At 37.9% G+C, this 21,975-nt stretch overlaps 1 protein-coding gene across 1 annotated transcript; it reads right to left on the bottom strand.

Annotated features, from left to right (window-relative positions):
- Positions 1–212: 212 nt before the first annotated feature.
- Positions 213–21,353, bottom strand: LOC110440242 (scavenger receptor cysteine-rich domain superfamily protein-like). The gene is made up of 7 exons (XM_021483190.1): positions 21,258–21,353; positions 16,063–16,330; positions 13,334–13,424; positions 11,953–12,132; positions 6,217–6,355; positions 4,139–4,305; positions 213–1,575 (listed from the first exon to the last, which is right to left on the bottom strand). The coding sequence occupies exons 1-7, from the start codon at positions 21,302–21,304 to the stop codon at positions 1,568–1,570; spliced, it is 900 nt and encodes a 299-aa protein (XP_021338865.1). The 5' UTR covers positions 21,305–21,353; the 3' UTR covers positions 213–1,567.
- Between the last annotated feature and the right edge of the window lie 622 nt (positions 21,354–21,975).

Below are 21,975 nucleotides of genomic sequence, written 5' to 3'. Positions count from 1 at the left end.
TGGCCTCCTGTGCCATTACATTAAGCTTGGAAAAAAACTTCCCACCCATCCAAAGAAAAAACGTTCCTACCTCAGAAAATGGCACATACCCCAGAGAGGCCATCGATTAGCACTTAAACTTGTACAAGGACTGGAGATATCAAATTTATCAATAATTCGATTGCACTTAATGTAACTAATAAATAGACAAATAGTTATGACTTGATATTTTTTTTAATTTTTCATTTGACTCAAAAATGTAACACATTTTGCTTTCAGTGCTAATGATGATCATGAAGTTATCCTTTGTCCCAACTTTATTCTAGTCTTTGCTTATTCACTTTTTTCAATGTATTACTATTAGGTCAACCCTAAGAAGGAACCCCCGCAGAAGAAGCAAAAGATCACTGAAGGTATCTTACCTTATATGTATTGCCCTATCACACAGAAACCAATACCTAGTATTGATTTTGCTTCCACACTTGTTACGCAACTATCTGCAATTAGAAGGGATGCTCAGATTTTGAGAATTCCACCAGCTGCAAATACTACAGAAAATTCGCTATCCATGTATGTACCAGTGATCTCATATCAACAAAAAACCAATGTTATCAAATAGCAATAGGAATAACAATGAAGAACATAAAGGTTTTCCAGTCTTTACTATGCTAGAACAGCCATACTATTACAATGCTGTGTTAAATCAATCTGAAATGGTTCACTGTATGTGTTTTCACACTAATCCTGCTCTTAGATAGAGTGAGAAATTCAGAACCAAAGTTCAAACAAGTTACGGCATCACTTTAGAAGACACAGGAAAACATCTACCATGTATAAGGACGTGTGCAGATTTTGACAGTTTGGCAGCTACACTATTGAAAGGAAAAACATTAAAACTGCTGCAATGAAATTTAGGTTGGAACATGAGCTAGTACCAGCAAATTATATGCAGAAATTACGGGAAAGAATGTGTATATGTGTGGTTTTGTAAATAACCCAAATATTCCTTTTCTTGGAGCATCTCCATATAGGAAGATATTCGACTCCAATAGGAAAACTTCAAAGAGAATGGAAAGTGAAATGCATACAAGTACTTATTTCGACTTGAAATCAAAGGTATTGTTTGGTACATAGTGTCTTTTTAACACGAATTAGAATAATGGCCCTCTAAAATGTGTAAGTTGCCCGTTCGACTTGAATACGAATATACATGCCTATTACGTGGCGAGTTGGCCAAATTGGTAACCTACCAAGCATCATGTACAAGAAGTTGGACCATGTGAGCAATAATCTACTGACAGAAGACTGATATATTAAATCTCACTGCAAGGTCCGGCTCTGGGATTCCTTAACGAACTCTACACATGGACAAGAAAAACTGATCTATTAAAATCTTCTTTGATATCATCGGACGTTTTCGACGTTCATGCTATCATCATGTCTTCAGACTGACAAATGTCTTCTCTTAATGGTTTTGTTTTATTTTCATCACTTTTTTTTCCGCACTTGTTTTTACTAGAGTGTAGCCCTCTGGTAGCAAAGCCGACTGGAAAGAGCATAGATTTTCTTGCACACGACAGGCGGCAGCTTAATTACCTGTCGATAAAATAGAGAAGGATAGTTTAAATATCATATATACATAAAGATCGATTGAATAAACAGATTTGTTTCAGCCTGGTTGTCTGGCAGATTTCCCTCTTATTTACCTGATAACATATTTTCTGTATGCTGATTCAAACGCTGAAGATGCTGTAATAATATTATTTCCGTAGAAATTTCAGTTACATATAGGGTTTAAAGTCTAGCAGACAAAAATCATCGAACTTGAATAAATTTCCGTAAGATTACGTGGTTAGTGCGTCGCTTTAATTATTTTATTCTAATTTAATTAATTTATACCATACCGAAGTTACACCTTGCAAATTTTGGATCTTTACGTTTCATATCCATCGTTTGGGAACAATATTAATGTTATACTGCTATATTGTCCACGTTTGGAAGACAATGAATTATGCCCTGAGCCGAGACATTCCAGTTCAAAATGGTAGTTCATTCTTAAGGGAAAACGGAAAGACCTTGTTTTAACTTTTGACGAGGCAGTACTCTATAAGCCGTTATCACATACGAGCCGTAATGAGGTTTAAAATAAATTTAGATTTCATAATAAAGCAAAACATAGGCTCCGCTTTCCTGTCCCAGGGGGTGGGGGTCAGACCAATCGTTTATACAACATGTGTTCCCCTTCACCCAAAGGTGCTTCATATTAAATTAGGACAAAATCCTGTCATTCCTGCAGAAGTAGAAGGACTTTGAAGAATTTGCTAAATTAATCCTATTTGGCCCATGTCCTCATGCCCCAGGGGGTCAGGCCTACCATTCATACACAATTTATTTCCTTCCCCATAGGATGCTTCTGTTCTCATTTGTTCAAAATACATTCATCCCAACGGAAGAAATAGGATATTAAAGCTATTCTTCTATATATCCACTGTTATACACAAATTTGTTCCCCTTCACACAAGGGTGCTTCAGACCAAATTGGGAGGAGAAGGTTGTTAAAGGTTTACCTCTATTTTCCCTTATTGGGCCCCTCCCCTCTTCCCAAGGAGGACAACGGCCACTGTTTCTACTAAATTGAGTCCTCTTGGCCCACATATGTTCCAGAATAATTTAGGATAAAATCCCTTTATTCCTACGGTAGAAGAAGGACTTAAAAGGTTTTACCTCTATTTTCCATATTGGGCCCCGCCCCTTTGCTCCCAGTGGGGCCACACCCACTGTTTATACTAAATTCAGTCCCCTTGTCCTAAAGATGCTCTTGACCAAATTTAGTCAAAATCTACCGCGCCGCTCAGGACAAGTAGCGTTTTAAAGGACAAGAGGCCCAGAGGGCCTGTATCGCTCACTTGGATATCTAAGCAATCACGGCAAAATATTCTCTAAATGAGATCCAAGGGAATGGACCAGACCCCATGGCCTATCCTTGTAGCATATCTGTATTAGAGTTTTCATGCCCAGCAGTTTTATGTATGGTTATTGGGTGGGGATCTCAACTGTTTCAAATCTGTGATTTAGAAACTAGGGCCCTAGGGTTGTGGCCAGACCCCAGGATCAATTATAATATCAATACTGCATTCGTCTTTTTATGCACAGCATTTGTTTATATAGTTTTGGGTTGGGGATCTTAACCGTTTCAAAGTTATGACCCAGGGGTTAAGTCCCCAAGGGTGGGGGTGGGGGTGGGCATCCTAGAAGCGTATGTGCATTCATCTCTTTATACTCAGGAATTGTATATATGGTTATACGGTTGGTATCGCAACCATTTCCAAATTATAAATTTGTGTTGCCACACCCCTTAGCCTTAGCCAATTAAAGATCACTACTTATCAGATGGACGGACGCCACGGTATGGTGAGCTAAAAAGTTGACGGACGACGGACGCTATGGTATGGCATAAGGTCACCATGGTCCTTCGGACCAGGGTAGCAGAGTACAGTAGAGGGTTGTGGCCATGGGTGATATTTTTGTTAAATGGCTAACCCTGTATAATGATATGTAAAAAAAATATAAAAATAAAACTGTACTAAAATTGGTATAAGCATGATGAAGTGGGCTATGTGAGCTTCACATTTGTAAAAAAGAAAGAAGATTTCTTTGGTTCGAGGATAAAATTTTGGCCATAATACGAAAGGGTGCGTACACATGAAAAGCTAGCTTTACAGGAGGTAAAATTTTGACAACAGCACACGACGCAAAATTGCAAAAAATCAAGTTCTACAATTTTACTGCGACCCAGATAATTCTGCAACCAGGTAGGCAATCTTGAATTTCAGACAGAGCTTAGGAAAAAAAATACTACTTGCGGGGGTCAACTTTTGGGTTAAAAATAGCATTTTTTGGCATTTTTTGGTAATTTTTGATGTGGTAACCATGGTTTTCACACAAGTGACATACATAGAAAAAAGAGGTTTATACACTTCTCAGTGCTTTATATGTATTGTAAATGTAATGCAGTTTACAAATATATATACATGTATACGTGTGTTGTGTAGGGTAAAACCGCTGTGTTTACATTTCCTCAACATGTGCCTTGTTTATCAGAGTCGGGCCATTTCTACTGTATTCTGCTACCCAGGTGAGCTAATAAACACGGAATTACCTATGCAGATAACTCCAGCATCTTCGGAATGTGCACAATTTTCGACTCCCCAACCAGGGAAATTACAAGCAGACAGCATGCATTCGTTTCCAGAACAGATCACGTCATCCATCCAAATTGTGCCTGAACCTTCTCCGAAATACGCAGATACAGTGACTTGTCCACCACTATGTAAACAGTTATAACGGATGTAAATATAACTTGATTTACAATATAAAATCAATCTTTCATAATACAAATACAAATAGTACCTAATGTCAACTTTTGTCACTTACATATTATTTTGTGTATGCTTGCATGCGTATATGTGTGCTAAAGGCAGGGTATGTTGGTGTTTCTGCCTTCTTGTAATAACGCAGAACTGATTCAGACTTGCACAATATTCCAAAGAAACCCTGCTCAGCATTCCGCCCGGTCACATTGTACTGCCATTCAATTAAATGCTGAACATTAAGCAGGGAATAACAACTACCATTTGTAAGGACTTTGGTATGTCCCGTCCTGGGGAAAGAACCCATGGCCTCCTCACCTTGGTAAACATTCAGCATTAAAACGAAAAGTTAGATATTTTGGTCGCTTTTGTGTCCCAAAATAGAGGATGCAAAAGCAAATCCCCGATTCAGCCGGGGGTTCCCTCATTTGTCGCCCCTATCCCTTTCCCCGACCTGCAAAGGTGGATAGCCTAACGGCATAGCAACGGTAATATCATATTGGGCCTCACATCAATACTAAAGGATATGGACAAAACTTAACACTTCAAAACGAAATGAAAAGTAAAAGGTTAACAACTGCACACATAAGTGTATTACATAACTTTTTGTTTTAAATTTAATGCCATAAATGCACCAATCTATTGTATGGGACAACGTTTTAATTTTAGGTACATCAGAACATTGGTTTCGAAACTGTCTAAAATTGACACATTCGATCAATATGTCGTGCACAGTTATGTGTTCGTCGCAGGAATGACGAATTGATTGACCCTCTCTCCGAAGCAAGTACGCAAAATTCTAATTCATTTTATATGTTACACGCATATCTGGATTATACAGTCGTAAATATCCGTTTTACTGGCGACGTGGACATACTGCCGCATATTTCAAAATAAAATATAATAAGGTCTATGGTCTTCTTTGATAGGATTGTTTCAATCTAATCTGTTGAATTTGACCATCTTTGTTGCTAAATATGTTTGATGAAACTGGTAATATCAGGTTTGGTTTGGTTTTAAAAGTTTTGACTCCAAGCAACAGATACGGTCATTAACAACGTGCCTCAATATATGCGTGCTTGCGTGTATTTATGGGTGCAGGAAGCAGGATATGTTGGTATGCGTGCCTCCTTGTGAAAATATCAGGTTTAAAAAGTAAGTATAGTAATGTTTGGTTGGATGTAAAATGCTACTTTTACAGCTTTATCAACCAGTTCGTTTCAACGAATTCTGACATCACTGAGGACCCATATGATCGTTTTATGGCAGTATTCAGTAACGGAGTTGATATTCGTGCCTCTTTTGCAGTTTTGTCGACCAAATCGTTTCCACGATTTTCGACATCGATAGGGACCCTGGATGTTGGTTATCTGCAGGGGTATGTTTAATGGAGAATCATAGCGCTTTAAGCTGCTATGTGTGTATTTGAACAGGTGTGTTTTTTGTGATGACTATGTCGAACTGGCATAACCTCTGAGATACATGTTTAAAACAGATCAATAGCAGAAATTTGGTTTTCATGGAACAATGAAAACAAAGTTTTGACTAGAGAGATTTTAATTCTTGGTATGATCTAAATTTATTATTTTAAGATAAACTTTTAACATGAGTTGAGGTAATTAGGCGTGTCATCGATTTGTTTCCATGTTTAGATTTATATATTTGTTTATGTATACCGAACGGTGACAGGTCACCTTTTTGTTTTCTTCATCCTAAAAGTAATCTGATACTGATTTTAAATTAAGCATCACATTAAATTCAGAAATTCAGATACTAAGGTACAGATTTAAAACTTTAGCTGATTTTGTTGTAACAAATATCCCGAAAATTTGAAAGAACGACAATAACAACCTCAAAAATAATTTACCTATATCCAAGTTGCCTACAGACAACTGCAGCGTCCGGATTGTCCCAGCCATCATCACAGATAGTTCCCCAGGTGCCACCATATAGAATCTCGATCCTACCCGCAGAGTGGTTCCCGCCAACCAATCGAATGTCGGCAACTAGGATAGAAATACAAGAAGTACATTGTTATTATTATCGAGTGGATATAGTATTTCAAAATATACTAAATGATGTGTGCCACTGTAAATTATTTCTTTGTTTTATATTGTTAACAGCCTGTTGACATTTTGAGGGACTTCAAAGATATACATTTGTACTCACTTCATGGTTTGATTTGATTTATTTTGTTTACCATCTTGTCAACAATTAAGGTAATTTAAGGACGTACAGCCATCTGTGTTAAGTATGCTTGAATGTTGCCTCCTTGTGATATCGCGGATCTGACGACGACATTATAGTTCTACCTCACTGGAATACCAAGCCGAAAGCACCAAGCACATCAGTCTATCAGGGCACATATACTGACAACGCGTGAACCAGTTGTTGCCATTACCCAAAATGCTAAACGTTAAGCAGGGAATAATAACCAATGTTTAGGACTTTGCTATGCCGGAAATCACTACTAAACTCAAAGAATTGTTAATTGACTTAACGTTGAATATAATGGAAATGTCCGTTTTGTACAATACAAAACGACATGACAAACAACAAAGTTGAATATGTATAGCAATTAATTATATAATGAAATACAGCATATAAAACAATGTTAACCGAATGCAGAGATTTATATTTTTATTCTTTATAAGTAAATTTAACCCTACATAACAAAACAAATATGACTTTGAGATAACTTGGTATGCATGTACAATATACGAAGATTGAGGCTAAGATACTGAAGCAAAATATCGCACAGTTAATTACCATACTACTATCATTCACTGACCCTGCAGGTAGGGCGTAAGAATTGTACCTGCTGCCCCCAATTACATGATCGTAAGAGGCGACTAAATTTGGGACCTTATCTCTTTTCTCCTTTCTAAATAACTTTCTTCTTCCTAATGTCTCCCTTGACAATGCCTCACTTTTGGCCATTTGTTGAGCGTTCGCCCCAGTGAGGAAGGCTTTGGGTTCTGTCCCCTGGCCGAGACATACCAAAGTCTTTAAAAATGGTAGTAGTTTATACTCCTGCTTAACGCTCAGCAAATTAGGAGTTGGACGACTGGTTCGCCCGTTGTCAGTATAATGTGACCGGGTGGGGCGTCCTGCTGAGTGTCTTCGGCAGTTTGTTTCAGTGAGGTAGCACTATAAAATCGGCATCAGTTCCGCGCTATCACAAGGAGACAAACACGAACATATCGCAGCCTCCCAAAATACACACACTAACACTACACGCATGCATCTTGCACACAGGGGAGGCCGTCCTTAAATGACCTTAGCTGTTAATAGGACGTTAAACAAAATCAAACAAACAAACAAACAAACTATCATTCACTAATTTCCAAACTTTTCTTTCCGCAAGATATCTCGATTAAACATTGGTCAATTTTGATGAAACTTGGTATGCGTTTACATTGTATAAATACTGATGTTCAAAGTGGAGCGAAATCCGAGCATTGTTAATGACCTTCTTAGCTGTTGAAATTACATTAAACACGCAGTGGGTAACAACAGGTGTATTCTTTTCTCGTTCACTACCTTCATGGGAGTTTCTGAGACAGGACCAATATCTTTACTTTTGAATAACAAAACCTGCCAGTGAGCAATACAACAATATGAAGAATCAATTAATTACAAAAAGGGATGATTTCAATTCGTATGTTCATGGTTCGAGATATAAACAAAGGGAGACAATTCATTTGATAACTTTTCAAAGGTCATGAATGCATATATTCTTTATGCTTTAGTTAGTCAAGTCCAGTTTGTTTTCTCTTTTTACGCATTACAGACTGATTAATACAGTACAAATGTTGTTTGCTCTCCCTATATTTCCATATTTGCATACATGTAGATACAATGATACATAAACAAGATTTTAAGCATGTCATATTTGCATAGGGCAATTGAACGGTATTCCGCCCTGAAGTACTACTGTTCTTTTTATTATTTGGTGGACAAACACAATTACAATCTTGTTCACGTGTCTTAAACCAGTTAAAATAATATCACTGTATGTGACTCGGCCCCCTCACCATATCCGTAGTATCCTGAACCCTACCCAGTCGATCCACAATTCACACTTGATTATCATTTATGAGGTTGATTTTATCAAAATAAAAAAATCTAATCTATATCTTATCTATATTATATGAATGGTGTACCGAGGTCAATAATCTATTCTGATTATTTATCTGTTCTACGGAGCATTTACAACAAAACTTAGTACAGTATTTCAATTAGGAAAATACTAACACGGTTACATAGTATTACCTCAAAATGTCACAGAACATCAACTGAGTTCTTAGACATGTGGAAGTACGGTAATGAAAAGGCCCATCGCGCCGCAAAAATGGCTTTATAACCACCACCTCTTGATTTTAACTTTATTTTACAGATTATTTTAAAACTGTTGATAACAAATTTTGTAAGGTCAAAGTGGCAAAAATAATTGGAATCAATGCGAAGACAAGAAAAAACACTGTAAAACCTAAAATCGATGAATGGTATCGAAGCTTGAGGCAAAGCCGCTGAGATGAGGTTGTCCTTGCCCGACTCGGATTGGTCGTCCATACATTATTAACTCTTATTTAGTGAAAAGCGAAGACCAGCTCCAGTGCATAGCATGTGACGAACCGTTTACAATAAAACACTAGGTGTTATATTATATTGACCTTCAGCCAAAAAGAGTTTTTTTGTTTCATAATAATATATTTACATTTGCTATGCATCCTTCCATTGCAATGCGTTTAGAAGGTAAATGTTGTTAAGAGACTATTACAACATTTGCTATTGTGACGTCATCAGTTTTTATTCTGACGTCATTATTTCATTGTTGTCAACACTAAATTTACTGTTAAAAAAATGTTCGAAAAAAACTTATTAAAGCATGAATACTCTATCAAAATGTTAATATAAGTAATGAATGTTTTAGCAAATATTGTTATGGTCCTATAACACACATTTCTATTGCTAACAAACTTACATAACAACATTTGCTAAGCCATTCATTACGTAGATAACAAACTCTAATCTTTTCAGTCTGTAACGCTACAATTCTAACCCACCTAAAAACTGTTGGTCTGTTCAAAAAGATATAACTAACCATGCCACGTTTACTCTCCAAGTTAACCCTGACATTTTACCTTCATGTTCTGTTAATGTTCTGTTATGTACTTTTTATTGGCCCTTATGTATTTTTGTGTTGATGAGCTGTTAAGAATCCCATAACTAACTATATAATACATACAAAAGGTTGGGAAGTTGGGAGCAAATTCACATAGACCTAAATCTATACAGTTAAGATAAGCATATGAAAAATAGAGCAAGAGAGATTACATTTTACCGAACACGGATGACCCATTTCCCGAATTGTTGAATGTAAAGAATTTGTCAATTACCTGGGTATGTCCCTGCAAGGGAACACGACACAATGACTTTTTCATCTGAGGGAACGTTCTTCACTAAAGCCAAAAGCGAGGTTTGGTTTGGTTTGTTTAAATTTTGTTTAACGTCCTATTAACAACTAAGGTCATTTAAGGACGCATCTCCATGTGTGTAGTGTATGCGTGCTACCGTGTGTGTATGCAGGATGCCGACGTTATAGTGGTGAACCAGTTGTTGCCAACTCATTTAATGCTAAACGTTAAGCAGGGAATAACAGTTACCATTTTTAAGGACTTATATCAAATATTGCAATGGGCGCAGCAGATATATATTGCATGCTTTTGTGTCCCAAAATAGAGGACACCAAAGCCAATCCCGAATTCTGCAGGGGTTCCCACATTCCAACAAAGAACTATGGGAGAAAAAGTGTAGTTAGTAGTGGAGCAAATATAATGTTCCCAGATATTGCAATGGGTGCAACAGATATATTTCGGTCACTTTTGTGTCCCAATACAGTGGTGGCGACGGGACGAAACGAACACGGGCAACACTATATCCCCCAAATGGAACTTAATGATATAAACACAAATAAAACAAAATCAACTAACAGAAAGGCTATACTTGTGAAAATCAGTGTAGGCGTTATTGGGTGATAACATCGACAATACATGATTCCCCCCCCCCCCCCCCCCCCCATAATGTTGCCCGGCAGTATTAACAAAATTGAAATTAAGCGTATATTTGTGTTAAGTATTTTTTTTTTGGATACCAATACTACTACTCATAGTTCATCGATATTGATTTTGTAATCAAACACTGCAATGTATAATAAGACCAGTCATTTGTCTTTTTCCGAAGAGAAAATGTCAATTGAGCAACTGAAGTTTCGGAAATAATTAGTATAGAATTTATATATCGAAAAGCAAATTAAATAGGAGTAATGATTATTTTGTCACATATATCGTTACCACATACCGAATGGAAATATAGTTGACTGGCACGTACTAATGTGTACATCAATTAAAATAAAATTGTAAAAATAGTCGCGGACAGAAGATAATTAGTAAAGAACGGTGAATTAGGAAATTGAAATAAAATCATTATGTACTTGTAGATAGCTGCGACGCTTAGTCGATAGAAGTGTAAACAATATATTGCCATGTCCCGACGTATACAACGCAAAAATAAATAACTACCGTAAACGTTTCATCACTACTGCGTCACAGCTATAATATTGACACTGGCCTAAATAAACGTCTGCTCATAATGGGTTTGTTTGTATGTGGTTTTACGTCCTCGCACCAGCCAAGTCATGTATGTGATAAAGGCACGGTGTGTAGGGAAAACTAGGTAAAAATTACATAAACTGTATTGTAAAGAGAACAAACTGCCTCCATTACACACAGAAGACACAGACCGCAAGTATTATCTTGGCTGTTAATAGGACGCTGCATCCTATCAAACCAAACTTTATCTTTGTTGTTAATGGGACGACGCTGAACCAAATCCAAACCAAACCGAAACCAAAAGTAAATGGAATGATAATCCAAATCCACAGTTTGAATAATTTTCAATGACTGCGATACAGAATCACAAAGAGAAGCAAAGTTTACCTAACACCAGCAAGACCAAACACAGTATACAAGGCAGGCACTGCACTATCATCCTGGCTGTTTATAGGGCGCTGTACCCATTTAAACCAAACCGAAATCAAACGTAAATGGAATAATAATCTAAATCAAAGATTGAATAATTGCCACTGACTGCCTTATAGAATTAACAAGAGACGCTAGGATTATCCAACACTCAAGCAAGAAAGGGAACTACTGCGAAAATGTTCGATGGAATAGACAATTGGCTTCGAATTATTACAATGTTCGTCATGAACATTAGGAGGAAATTAATCCACTTCTACGAATTAGAGATTACCATCATTAAATCAGTATCATCACACTTTTACATAGAAATCATTATTCAAAATGATTTAAAACAGGAACACACACAAACTAAATACTACTAATAAAGCAAGATCTACGTCAGGACATCTTTGGATATGCAAATGTGGAGCAGGTGTGCGCTGTAAGTGTCTAGCAGCTTAGATCATGGTTGGACACTGACAACTGGAACTTAATCCACAGGAACCACACCCGCTGTCGGTAATTGCCTTATTATGAAATAAAATTACATATATCAGTTAATGTTTACGTTATATTACCTGTTGAAGAAGACGTGCACTGTACATTTACGGATGACCATTGTCCATCCGATAGGCATGTGGCAGTTGAACCCCCACTAGAGTAATAGCAATCATCACATGTATATTCGATGATATCGCCAACAGTCCTCTTATCAAACGTCACATTGGCATGTAGCACGGCAGTCGGCACTGGACAGTCTGGAACACAAACGTGTAAAATAGTACATTGAATAGTTTTACAGTACCAGAACATCTTTTAACGTTCTCTTCTCTTCTGTAATGCACCATGAGGTAATTTTGATATACTGCTGTGTATTAACGACAACCTTCAAATTTCACATCTTTACTAGGACTGTACTCAATGTGAAAGAAATATAACCGATCATTGCAATAGGAAAAAGATCTGTTAAGTTCTTCCTTCTGCCATTTTTTTAGTATGACCACACTCAAAATACAAACATGCATAACTAGGGATCAAGGGGAACCTAAATATCAAAATTTAGAAAGATCCATGAAGTTTTCCCTTAGAAATAGCACTAACAAACCTTCAATGTAAAAAATCAAAGCTGGCCTTCTGTGGGACATAATGTTTATCCAATCAGTCTCAAAAGTACCAAACATGAACAATAGAGGACTATGGTGAACCTACATCGCTACATTGTGTTTATCTGATCAGTCTCAAAGGCAAACATGCACCACGAGGGACCAATGGAAACCTACATTAAAATTTGATAAAGATCCCTTTGGTACCTCTTTAGAAAAAGCGATAATAAGAATTGTGTAAGAACGGACGACGGACCATGGACGAAGGGCAATGAATAGCCCGCTATCAGATGATTGTGGGCTAAAAAGAAACCTTGACTATTTTGTGAATATTGTAACATAAATATAGTTTCATGCTTTATCATATATTTACAAAAACGAATTTCTGCTTCGTGAAGATAAACACGGTTGAAGTGTCGTTTTCATTGCACGTGAGCATCGATGTATTTGCACGTAGTTATTTTCTTTCATTCAGAACCACAGAATCTGTAAGGACACAACACTGAACAACAGTTTGACAGGTTTTAACTGTATGATAAATTTGTCTGTATTATCAAGCAATTGACAGAATACAATGTCCGAGTATAAAACGCAATACTGTGTAAACTATTTCAAGGATCTCATTAAATAATCATAAGTAAGACGTAGAACAAATTTATCAACAGTGTTATGCGAGGAAAACTGCAACGGGATTTAAACTCTGAACCATTCTGAAAATTACATTCGATTTTGCTTGAAGAAGAGCAGGATCCTTAATGTAAACTTGTTGAAACTTATTTTGTATTCAAACGACACACAAATTAAAATGAATTTTTGTTGTTGTATATAATGTATATACTAATGAATGTATACAAACGTTTCACAATGATTGCGTTTCCTCCATTTCGTAGACGGACACATGAGTTGCTTTCATCAATGTTCACACTTGCACACGAACCTAACAAATCCTGCAAGCGAAAAAACGATTATTATATGTTTTTTTGTATGCTCGTTCTAGTACTCAAAACCCCCTGCTAGTGGGGGATCGGGAAAATATACAACTGCTGTTACCCACTGCATGTGTCGTAGAAGGCGACTAATGTGTGCCGCAGAATAGGGTATTTGCTTAGGGGTCCTCTATTTGAGAACATAAAAGCGACCAAAATAAATCTGCTGCACCCATTGCAATATTCGGGATCTTTATCCTTCTTTCTACTTTGACTACCTTGTATTCCTAGTGTCTTGCTTGGCAACACCTCACTTCTGGACTTTAAGTTGAGCATTCGCCAAGGAGAGGAAGACAATGTGTTCTGTCCCCAGGCCGGGACATACCAAAATCCTTAAAAATGGTAGTTGTAATTCCCTGCTTAACGTTCAGCATTAAAGGGAATGGCAACAACTGGTTCACCAGTTGTCAGTATGATGTGACCGGGCGGAATGCTGTTCTTGGTACCTTCGGCATGGTATTTCAGTGAGATAGCCCTATAAAGTCGGCATCAGATCTGCGCTATCACAAGGAGGCAAGTAAACAAACATAACATGTCTCCTGCATAGTCACACACAAGCACGCATACACTACACACATGGAGGTACGTCCTTAATTAACCTTAGCTGTAAATATGACATTAAACAAAATCAAACCAAACCAACCCCAGAGTTGGGATAGGAGCAGCAGATCAGTTTTGGTCCTTTTCCGACCTCTATGTAAACGACACAGAAGAAACCTTCCGATACTGCAGGTGCCTCATATTAGCTGGGTCACATTAATCAAATCTCACTTTCTAAGAAAGTATTAACTAAGCGGTTGATATTTAAAGTCAGAACGGTAAAGCCCCTTTCTCACATTCACGAATCTGAACACGAATGAACACGATTTAACTTTTTTCGTTAAATCGTGTTAGAACGTATGAAGGTCGCGCACTCATTCGTGTTCACTCGTGTTAAAACGTGGTCGGTTACACGCGGTCGTATGGACGTCGCAGCTTGGCTTAAATCGTATTCAGTCGTATGAAGGTCGTGTGACAGTCGTGTTTAATCGTATGAAAATCTCGTTCAGTCGTATGAAGATCGTTCACAGTCGCGTTCAGTTGTGTTGGGGAGCGTGGGAAGAAACTCATACGACCTTCACACGTTTTAACACGATTCAACACGACTTTCATACGACTCCCATACGCCTGAACACGAAATCCATACGTTTGTCATACGACCGGAAGAACCCATCACGTGACTAAGTGAGAACGTGGGAAACACCCTGAAAGAGAAAGCTCATCATACAGCCATGCCAAACTTCAGGCGGCCGAAACGGAAGCTCCTCCTAGCAAAACCTTCGAAAGGGAAACATCCTTCACCACCAACCACGGATGAACACCCACCCGATACACAGGGATAAGATGAGCCAGCTGAAACCTCTGAACCACCACCAAAATCGCCAGCAACAACAAAAACAACAACTGAAAATGACATGAGCAGGAGGATAGTCAATTCAACATTCCATCCCCTCCACATTTATCTTCATCTGAAGACATTTCACATCAATCTACCACTGAATCTACCACTGTGCTAACCGGGTCAGATCATGATGGTGTCGCTGGTACCGCTGAGTTAACCGGACCCAAACCGACCAAGAAGGGCAGACGAAATAAGAAGAAAAAAAACATCAATTTCATCCATCAATCCCAGTGATGATGTGTCTTCCCAACCGATCAAGGGACGCACCACTTGGTGTATTTTCAGTGACAGCCAGAAAGTGGAATTAGCAGAGTTTTATCGCGAAAACATACAGAGGTCTCCTAAACAACCATGGTCGAGTCGAACCCATAATATCTTCCTGTTCCTCACTCTGCGACGCCTTCGCTGCCTCCTACCCCTCACCATCAAAGCCATAGCTACCAGAAGTACTTCCTCTTCCTCCAAAGCTGCTTCTTGCGGGTCTTGTTCGTTGTTGAACATGATGAAGATTGACACAGAAATGTTATTGCAATGCAGACTATATACTACATGACCCACGTGACCAAAATAAACAAAAATATGTCGTATGCAGGTCTTGCTCAGTCGTATGGAGATCGTGTTTATTTTTGTAGTCGTATAGACATCGTAAGGATTCGTGTTTAATCGTATGACAGTCGTGTTAAGTCATATGGGCGTCGTATAGGGGTCGTGTTGAATAAAGTTAAATCGTTTTGTATCGTATGAATATCTTATGACAGTCGAATGAGTGTCGTGTTCAGTCGTATGAGGGTCGTTTTTGGTCGTATAATGGTCGTGTTTGGTTAAGAAATTTGCATAAACCACAAGGTCGAGCACGAAACAACATGAATTTTCAACTTTTCTTAAATCGTGTTCGCAATTTCCTAAATCGTGTATGTGAGATGGGGGCTTTACATACATGTACTATGGTAATCGAACATATTGGGCTATTTGATTGACAGTGATCGATTAATTATCGTGATCAGATAGCATCTACAAATTAATGAACACATTGGTATTCCATTATATTTCCAATATCATTTCTTTTAGTATCTGTTTATTGACCTTTTATTGGCCCAAGTGGTTTCTTCTGTGTTAATAGGACGTTATGAAGGTAATGGCAATAATAATTACACTTACTTTGACAAAAGAGAAATCAGACGTAGACACCCATCCATCGGAATCTGATACATCAGATGCTGATGTTTCTACTAGTTCACAAGTAAGGGATTCCATGTGATAATTGACAGCCGCACATCGTCCCTCAAGGGTACATAACATTCCACACTGGAGAGGACCATAAGGTATCGCCGTGAGGTACGCCATTCTCCTTAGGTTGTCGTGAAAATAATGGTTGTTTATGATTTTCGAACTTACGAAAGTCATCCAGAACACAATGAATGCAGCACTGCAACATCAAATTTAAAAACGTACACGAGATAAACAATCGGTATGTGATATTATTAGATTATACTGTTCTAATTATTGTACCATAGCTCTGGAAACAGTTGAAAATAAAAATATGCATTTGATAGAAAGACGAATATTTACAAAAAAAGTATTGGTTATACACGGATATAAACACTTTGTACGTTTTTTACGGCTATGTTCCTCGCAGCAGCAAAGTTTATGTTGTGCTTCAAAAGTATTAAGTTTTATTTTAGCGTGTTTTTTTTCCCGCAAAGCATTCGTATAGCATCAATTGCTTGCAACGCATTGCATCGTATATTAGGACCGTATAGTCACTCAGTTTTACGCAAGGAATAATAACAAAATACAATGGTAATCGTTTTCAACAGATTTGAATTTCAGTTATTCTATTATATATATTTGTTAAGACATAATTTTAAAATTACATATGTATGTAATGCTGTTTTCAGAGTCCCCCCCCCCCCCCCCCCCCCCCCCCCCCCCCCCCCCCAACACACACACACACACACACACAAACAGAACAGTTTCCGAATATTGTGCGTATGTTATTAATATACATTTCGAACAAAATTTAAAAGCCCCTGTCTGGTCAGAAAAAGTCTCACATTTCAAAATATGTAACATAAGCCTGTTAAATATTGGATGATGAGGTAAGGGAGATGAATTCAAACAGATTTATTCACAACATTGATTTGCATTGATTTTGTATTGTTCTATTTCACATCAATGATGCGAGTCATTTAAGACCAAATAACGCTGTTGAAATAGACATTCGCTAAATGAATGCATCGCACTTTACAGATCGGTCAAAACGTGTAAAAGATATCCAGAAACATCAACACCCAACGAAATGGTTGTAAAATATATCGTTTTTTATTGTTAAGATCAATTTAGGTAAAATAGTCATATATCAATTGCACAGACACTGTAAAAGGAAATTTTCTAATAGACGGTGCATTTAAGTATATGTCATATTTGTTTGTGTATTTATGTATGGTTTTTCTTCCTTGTGTAGGTATGGTTTATGCCAAGTTTCAAAAGGACAGCTTCATTTATGAAAGTATGTTGTCTTCTCTACATCTTGATTATGAACCCACATTAGGTTGAGTTTACAAATAACAAACAATCCATATTTTATCAGACAATCCCTGTAGTTTCCGGGAAAGAAAAGACGTGCCTTTATGTGTGCCGGAGGCAGGGTAAATTGGTCATATTGCCTCTTAACATACGCCGTCTCCGGCACATTTACGCACATGGAGGCACCTCCCTCAACCAACCAAACTTATGATAGCGCGGATCTGATGCCAACTTTATAGTGCTCTCTCAAAGAAATACAATGCCAAAGGCACCCAGCATAGTATTCCGCCGCGCCACATTATACTGACCAATCGCATGGGTGCTGTAGATTATGTTAAGTAAAAACATATGCAAGTTGAATATTTATTTACCTAGAATTCGTATTAATTCCATGTTCATCGTTTCTACCCCAAACATATATATGTAGCAATTTCTGTGCAGTGTTTCACATGCAGGTCAGGGATGGAGTAAACATGTATCTTAAGAGGTGACTAATTGGGGAAACTCCCTGCAGAATTGGGGGATTTTGCTTATGTGCCCGCTAATTGGGGACAACGAAACGATCAAAATAAATCTGCTGTACCAATTGCAATAGTTGGGATCCTGGTTTCTCTGGACTTCTAACTTCCTTTTATTTCCTAGCGCCATGCTTGGCAATACCTCACTTTACGCTTCAATGTGGAACGTTCGCCCAGGTAAGGAAGGCAATGGGTTCTGTACCTAGGACGGGACATACCAAAGTCCTTAAAAACGTTAGTCGTTATTCCCTGCTTAACATTCAGTATTTAGGGGAATGACAACTACTGGTTCACCCGTTGTCAGTATTATGTGTCCGGAATGAATGCTGTGCTGGGTGCCGTCGGCATTGTATTTCAGTAAGATAGCACTATATGGTCGGCGTCAGATCCACGCTATCACAAGGAGGCAAATACACCAATATACCCTGTCTCCTTCATTCACACACGAAAGCGCACATCCACTGCATACAATTTATCACATTTACAATAATATTTATCGTATTCCTAACAAGTATATGAAAAATATAGATCACTTAAGGAATCATCATTTATTACGTTACAGAATATTTCTTTCCTGTGAGAACAACGTACGACTGGTACAGTGCGTGTGGTTTGCCTTTCTAACGGACAATTAAGAGGGCCTAGATTTTCATTTTGTGTCGACAACCAGTCATTTAAAAGTTTTACTTTGCTGACTGTTTTCCTTTAGACTTGGTACTTTTTCTCCGTAAGCAGACTACATGTACATGCTTGTTTTCCTTTCAGGCGCAATATAAACCAGAAAACGAATCTAAATTGGGATATTGTAATGGGGCTGATACGGGTTAAGTTATTACACATCTGGCTGTTATGTTTGTTTTACAGCCCGTCGACAATGCGAGTCATTTAGGGCCAAACAACACTGTAAAGAGACATTCACACAAATAAAAAAAATGTAAAATGTATCAAGTCTCGTAAATATGGATCGAGTGCAATGAATCATTTATCAATAGCACAGAAACTGTATGAAAAAAAAGTTTCATAGACGGTACATTGTAGAATCTGTCAAGGATTTGTTTGAATTAAACACGTGGCTGATACGGATGGGGGGAGGGAAGAGTCTATCGCATGGGCAAAAATCAATGTTGTTATAATGTTAAGCAATGAACATCAATACAAATACATCATAAATATAAACAATATATATCATTCACATATTTCTTTCAGCTCGTGATCATTGCATTCAGAAATGTGTTCTCGGAGGCATAACAGATTTTCTTGAGAGAGAACCGAATGCATGAAGCGGAAATTGTTTAAGGGTTAAACGTCCTTGCCACAGCCAGGGCCATACGAGGACGGGTACCTTTTAGTAGAAGACTCTGAAGAATATCCCTAATACTGTAGGAGGTCGCACATAAGTCCACCCCTGCAGGTCGGGGATCGTGTAAAGAATCTACCTGCTGTTACCCACTGCATGTTTCGTAAGAGGAGACTATTGTGAGAACCCCCGCATAACTAGGGATTTGCTATTGTGCCCTCTTCTTAGGGACACGGAAGCGACCAAAGATAAATCTGCTGCACCCATGGTTATATTTGGGATATTTTTGTTTCATTCTTCTACTGACTACCTTTAACTTCCGACCCCTTTCTTAGTGACACCTCACTTTTTGCATTAATGTAAGGGCCGGGGCATACTAAGTCTTAAAAACAATTGCAGTTGTCATTCCCTGCTTAACGTTCAGCATTAAAGGGAATGACAACAACTAGTTTACCCGTTGTCAGTATAATGTGAATCCGGGTTCCCTTAAATTCACATAAAAAAGAAGACCAGGAAGAAACCAGGGGCCACATCAGTCACCTCTAATGATCATACACTGGGATACAGCTGGCCTATTCTTTCCCTGATCCTGCACTGGTATCGCAATTTATCCATGTGATCCTGGAATATTAAACCCCCATTCCCCAACAATCCCCGAAGTGGTAAAAATCCTACAACTTAGACCGCACGGGTTCATTTGTTACATTCGTTATAAATATCGAAGATACTAATGCTATACTGATATGGGTCACAGTACACTTATAACCACAGGTACCTTTCACAAATGCAAGGCATTCGTATTTTTTTTTCTTTCATTCGCGATTGGTACCTACTACCTAAATTGTAAACGAAACTCTGTACCCCTGACGTCAATTCCGATGAGCTCGTGTGAATGTCATGTGATGGAAGTAAGCATGTGAGTGCGATTCTAATAATTTTAGTCTAAATACGGTAAAACCTTTTCGAACAGGCATTGCTTGACAAATCGAAAGATTGCTTAGCATCTGAAAATACTGTGTCGAAAGGTTTGTCAGGCTTAATGTCACAATCGCCATTTTGTTTCATATCCGTACAGAACGAGAGAAAAAAAATGAAGGAAAAGGCAAATTTGACAACTGAAACACTGACACTTTTGTTACCTTCTCTGCAAATTGCTTGGAATCGAAATACAAATGGACGTTATTGCATGAACAAGTGAAGCACGATAGTGATGGATCTAGCCTATAAATAGTAGGGAAAATTTAGTCAAAACCTGACGTGTCCGACCTGATTGCATCTGCCGTTGTGGCCATGTTTTCGTGAGTTATACCATTACAGACCAAGTTATTGTGAATCATTCGCTTGCTTTCAGAACAATATTACTGGAGTTACTGTCGTACTATGATTAACAAATCTGACATTTCCCCTTTACTTCTGTTAACAACTCATCAACAAGTATAGTTCCTTAGAGCCAAACAATACACAAATAGACGTTCACGAAACGGAATAAATATAACAAACGAATAAAACAAACAAATGGAACATACTTGATGGAAAAACACGATATCGTATAGTTTTGTACAAATAAACTGAATCCAAGTTGTTATTTATCATCTGCACAGAAAGTATATAAAAACAATTTTCAAGATAGTTACTATGTTTTATTCTTCAGTGTATACTGTCAGAACAGTCACATCATGCAACGACAGTGTGCGTCTTAGAACAAAATAGGATTTTTTTGTTTAAGAGAACATTTTGATACTTTGCCATCGCAAGGTTTGCGATAACCGTCGTTTTTCACTATGCACAATGATTAAATTATATCTCGTAGTAGTATATATACATGTACAAGTGCAATCGACATATAATCCTCATTTCATTACGGGTGTTGAATAAATCCTCATGTGATCTCTAATTACGGTTGTTGAATTGCTTTTTTGTGTTTACCTGCCGTGAACACTAAAAAAGCAATTAGAATGATCTATGAACATGTTAGTGACCTGCTAGATTTTTTAAATAGTAGAGACGATTACCTGGTAATGGCGAGCCTTATTATCGGTCTAATTGGTAAATTTCCCATTTCAACTTCACAAATGCTCCAGTGTTGGTACGCTAATGCTTCTAGATACCACGCACATGACTACACAAATTACCTGCCAATCGGTTATGACATTTCATTGGTAGATCGATTCGATTGATTAGTTACAGTGTACAAAATGTATAGGTGGCATGCGCACATATATTTTCTGTCCATACGTTTATACCTGGTTAACAAACATCTATTTCAGCTCACCAGGTCTTCAGATCTTTTAATATGGTGAAGCGTTGGAAGAACGCCCCATGCGGGTCTGGGATTGAAATAATATTCCTCTATGTTATTAGAGATTCACGTTCGTGCCCTCTTCTTGAAGACCATAAAATGGTCAGAAAAAAATCTGCTACACATTTGGCAATCTCAATTAGGAATGATTTATATTTTCTCCCAACTTACTTCCATTCGCGCTGCCAAATAATCCAACACAGTTTTCATCCGGTCACAATATACCGAAGTTTAAGGACTTTCATATGTCAAAGCATGAGGACAAACCAATTGCCGATCCCATTTGGGCGAACGCTTGACACGAATACCAAAAGTGAGGTTGCCAAGCAAGGCACCAGTCCAGTAACAAGTGTTTTACTATAAATGGTTCCTGACATGCTATGCATTGGCAGGAGACAGCAATTGTACAGTAAGTTGCCTCGTACAACATG

Source organism: Mizuhopecten yessoensis, unplaced genomic scaffold (assembly GCF_002113885.1).
Source record: "Mizuhopecten yessoensis strain PY_sf001 unplaced genomic scaffold, ASM211388v2 scaffold11175, whole genome shotgun sequence".
Taxonomy (NCBI): Eukaryota; Metazoa; Mollusca; class Bivalvia; order Pectinida; family Pectinidae; genus Mizuhopecten; species Mizuhopecten yessoensis.
Note: the sequence above shows the minus strand (reverse complement) of the source record. Positions and strands in the feature narration are given on the sequence as shown.